Source organism: Montipora foliosa, chromosome 6, assembly GCF_036669935.1.
Source record: "Montipora foliosa isolate CH-2021 chromosome 6, ASM3666993v2, whole genome shotgun sequence".
In the NCBI taxonomy this organism is placed as follows: Eukaryota; Metazoa; Cnidaria; class Anthozoa; order Scleractinia; family Acroporidae; genus Montipora; species Montipora foliosa.
In genome coordinates, this window is record NC_090874.1 from 33,792,019 (window position 1) to 33,797,018 (window position 5,000).

At 36.6% G+C, this 5,000-nt stretch overlaps 1 protein-coding gene across 1 annotated transcript in view; it reads left to right on the forward strand.

Annotated features, from left to right (window-relative positions):
* The window catches only part of LOC138007172 (beta-1,4-galactosyltransferase 7-like), a 16,460-nt gene that overhangs the window by 9,016 nt on the left and 2,444 nt on the right, over positions 1-5,000 (forward strand). The window contains exon 5 of the mRNA XM_068853931.1: positions 1,540-1,650. Within this exon, the coding sequence (XP_068710032.1) occupies positions 1,540-1,650 (111 nt within the window). The remainder of the gene's footprint in view (positions 1-1,539; positions 1,651-5,000) is intronic.

Below are 5,000 nucleotides of genomic sequence, written 5' to 3' on the forward strand. Positions count from 1 at the left end.
ATCTAAATGCAAATGAGTGAAAACAATAGATGTTTCAGCTCATTTGCATTAGATTCGGCACATGTAAAATGCAACGTTTAAAACGGGCCTTAAATTCTTAATATATAGATTTAGCCAAGCCTAAAAGCGGAGCTTCCTGGTTATTTATTCTTACTGCCTGTAGGGTTAGTGAAAATAAAAGTTTGGAATTGTCCACGTTTTGATGTTTCCGGTTGCTGCTTTAATAATTAAATCATTTTCTTTGGTTCCTTCTGTAGAAAAATTCATTGCATAACTAGTGTATTCCACGGTAAAATTTACGCTAAAAACCGATATCGCATGAAGCACGAAGTGATGAGTACGATATCGGTTTTTGACTGAAATTAATTATACCTTGGAATTCACCAGTTTGGCAATGAATTTTTCTTGAACCGCATGAGTTTTAAAAGAAAACAAGCACACCCTCAGTGAGTGAATGGAAAAGGGAAAAAAGCCATTTCAGAGTCAAGTGTCAATAGCCAGCGAATAGGAATCGCGCTAAAATTAGAAGCCATAAAAAAAAATCTTTTTTAGTTCAAGGTCAAAGAAGAGTTTTACTGAAGTACTTTATTCCTCTTTATCTCTGAAAACAAGATCATTCACATTTTGATGTATTTCATTGAAACACACCAGATCCAGATCCGACGCGGTTTGAGCCATTTCACAATTTCGTGGATGTTAACAGTTATAATAAAATGCCATTATAACCGTTGACAACCCCGAAATTGTGAAATGGCTCAAATCGGATAGGATCTGGAAAATAACCACACAGGAAGGAAGCTATCCACGATGGCAATAAGGTTAGGCTTTTTAATTGAGATTATTTTCATATGGTTATCTGCTTAAGCTTTCTCTCGGGATTCTCATACAATTCCTTAAATTTTTGTCGGCCATACTCACACCGAGCTTGGGGCGCCTGTGATAACAGGGGACACTTCATGACACCTATTGAAATAAGTGTGGACCTAATACGCATATCTGAAAAATCAAAGCGTGTCCCCAAAAACATTAATGTCATGATGGCAACAACCATGTGCAGTTTTACCTGCACTCCCCTCTGAACTGCTGACAACAACCTTTGAAACACTAAAAACACATTCCCCCGTGTAATTGTGAATCCTAAAATTGTGATATCAATTATGACAATAGTATCCAAAGTATCTTCTCTGAGTTTCATGGATTCTCTAGTTCCAAATCGCATTTTCTTTTATTTTTTGTCTAAAGAAACACAACTTGATAGGTTCTAAGGATTCAAAAATGTGGACTCACTGGGTAATGTGAGTTTGGCAAGCAAGTTGCTTAACCCAATTAGGTGCAATGTTATTTAACCTTATAATATTATCAAATTTATTTATTTATTTATTTATTTATTTATTTATTTATTTATTTATTTATCGTAAAGACAAGCCTTTTGCTTACTTTATTTTAACTTTTTCAGTGAGTCTTTTTTTGTTTGTGTCCATACCCATGTACTTCTTTTGACAATGAAGATTAATTGTTGGGTCAATGATTTAATTCTAGATCTATCGACACAACAGCAAGCATATAAAAACAGGTTATGAAACCTTCAAACATGATCATGACCCTAAGAAGAGAAAAAGAGATTATGCACGATTTTATCACCAGAAAAAAGTAAGTAACTTTCCATGTGTATTTATTTGGGGTAGTTTTTAGTTGAATGCACTCCCAAATTTATACTTGGTGATTGTGACATCCACAATGGTTTGCACCCATAAGCTGGTGTCACTACTTGGCATGGGTAGCAGTGTTGAATGTAGACTTCCACTAGGGTTAGGACTAGAATGGATACTCCAAAATAAGATGAGACACCTCATGACACATATCCTGGTTTAACATTTGGTGGACGTTACATGTCAACACCTGACAACCTCAGCCATGTTTAAACTTAGTAAACTTTTACACAAAACTTAGTGTCTCACCTTATTTTGGAGTATCCATTGTAGTCACAAGCATTCCAGTAGCCAGTCCAAACCTGGAAACCAGTCCCTCCTGACGTTGCAAAGTTATTGCACTCATGAGCTCTATGAGTCCTGATGTGTCTCCTTGTGCATCTCATCCAATGTGACTGCATCAGATACTGCGGCTTGCACTACTGCCCTCATGTCCTTCTTGAACAGTTCCTCATCTTCACTATCAGTCCATTCGTCACAAAACAACAATATAATTGAGGAAAGGGAAAGTAATCGTGCTTCACTTGCAGCACGCCTTTTACGGCACATCTTCTTGCGGTGATCTGAACAACAACGACTTGAAGTTAAGTCACGAAATGTGAGGCTTTGACGACAAATGTAGCGTACAAATAATTATGAATCTGCCATTGTCTAATTTTACTCTGAAATTGCTTGTACAATTAATATTTAGGATACTTCGCCGACATTCACGAAGTGAACGAGATGGACTTATGTTCGTCAACGTCGCCGTCGTAGATCTTACTTTGTGCACTTCCTCATTGAGTGCTAAGACCTCGTGTTTTTCACAGAGTAGTGGCTTTCCCATGGAATGCTGACTTGCAATGTTCTCACTCTGGTAGGGATTCCTGTGTCCTTGAGAGGTTGTTTGAATTTCTTTGGTGTCAAACCCAAACCACGAACCACCACCGGAACTGCAGTCGTCTATTCTTTTCGCAGTTCTGTCACCAGGCTTGCTTTATCCATGATAATATATTTTTTTTATCGTGCACATTAATATCGGGCCTTTGATGCTGGATCTTGTGATTCATTTGTTTGGTGAAATCCCTCAACAGTTGTAGCGCTTCATCCTCTGTGGTGTCATCCGGGCTATGCTTGTACCACTTGTCAATATGTGGCAAGTCATAGGTGTTACTCAGTTCCCAATGAGCAACCCTAGATATTGTGTCTCCTTTCGTAATCCTTCTGAGCAAACTTGCTGCGCCCACGTAGTTGCTGTCATTTTTTTAGAGTTTCCCTTGTCTTGAGTCAAAATATAACTTGGCTCTATCATAAGTCTTTCGCGATTATTCAGTCTCGTTCACGTCCTACAATGTGGGCGCAGTGTCCTAAAAGAAAAAGCATACATACATACATACATACATACATAGTTTATTTGATAACGCAGGTTACAGAATGCGCAAGACTGAAGTCCTGATGTGGACCTGCCTATCTACTATTTAAGACAAAAGTATGTACATGTGAATAAATAGAAAAACAACCGAAATAAATAATAAATATAATAATAATACAAATATAAATATATAGCACTATGAACTACAATTTAAGAATATGGTTAAGAACTAGATAAAATAATCATCAAAATTTTAAAAATTCAGACACAGTTTAATTAAGATAAGATCAATAAAAAAATTCCTCGTTCCTGTTTCTTATCATGGAAGATTCCTTATTATAACTTATAGAATTAATTAAGTCCTTACTAGATCTAAGTCTTTTTTTAAAATATTCTAGGCTAGAAGACTTTTTGATCGAATCAGGAAGTGAATTCCATGCAATGGCAGCTCTATGCCTAAATGTCAGCCTGCCAATTTCTGATTTAGGACTTGGAAATTTGATATTCATGGATTTCCTCAGGCAGTAAGATGATTCTTTTAACATCACTAGATCATTTAAAACATTGGTATTGTATCTATAGTAGGATTTATAAGCTTCTACTAACAGTCTCTTAGTATAAAAAAATGATAAATTGTTCCAGCCTTTCAATTTATTTAATTGATCAGCATTCGAATTTCTTGAAAGTTTGTAAATAAGTTTAGAAGCTCGTATATGAGCACGCTCAAGATCATCCATTAGTGCAGGAGAGCAAGAACCCCATACTAGTATTCCGTATAAGACACTTGGAAGTACAGTCCTAAAATAAATGGTCTGTAGAATGGATGATGGCAAGAATTTGATTCTTCTGAGGACTGCTATTTTCTTATTAAAAGATTTTAACAGGCTTTTAGTATGTTCTTGCCAAGAAAGATTACTGTCTATAGTTACTCCTAGACATTTACATGATGATTTAAATTCAATAAATTTTCCCCATACTTCAAAGGCAACCATGGGCCAATGAATCTTTGTTTAGATAATAATAAGGCTTCTGACTTAGTTTCATGAGCAATCAATCTGTTAGCACTACACCAACTAAGAACTTGATCTAGTATATCTTGCATGGTCTTAAATATAGTGTCGATATTATCACTTACTGTAAATATGGTAGTGTCATCAGCAAACATATAAAGTTCTCCTGAGGTTATAAATTCAGGAAAGTCATTGACATAAAGAGAGAACAGTTTAGGTCCTAAAATTGACCCTTGTGGTACTCCAAACTTGATAAAGCTAGTGTCTGATTTCACTTCATGAACTTGAACAAATTGGTTGCGATTTGACAGGTAGCTTCTCATCCAAGATAGTAGATTTCCTGATATACCAACAGCTTTCAACTTTTGTAATAAGATGGTATGGTTCACCGAGTCGAAAGCCTTCCTGAAGTCAATAAACAGAACACCAACTTTGAGATTTTTATCTAGGGCCCACTTCCAAGTGTCAGTAAGATGAAGAAGGAGACCTTCTGTAGAATGATTTTTGCGAAAGCCCCATTGATTGTCACTAAGCAGGTCCTGAGCTTCAATGTGGTTGTCTATGCTGTCACTTATGATGTCTTCAAGAATCTTTCCTGGAATACTTAAGAGAGATATGGGCCTGAAGTTACTCATATCAGTGGGTGCTCCCTTTTTTAGAACTGGCTTAACACGTGAGAGTTTCCAGTTTGTTGGAAAAACTGAATCATCTATACTTTTCTTGAAAACTGGCAGCAGGCTATGGATAGAGGATTCCCCAAGGAGTTTGAGGTCCTTGGGTGAGACTAGGTCCGGCCCAGTAGCTTTATTCGGGTTTGATGATTTTTCAATTTTTTTCTTCACTAGCTCCCAATTTAACTCTATGTCACATCTTGTAGGAGTGACTCTTGTGACATAAGAAGTTAAGGTGTTTTGATCAAGAGGTTCTAAA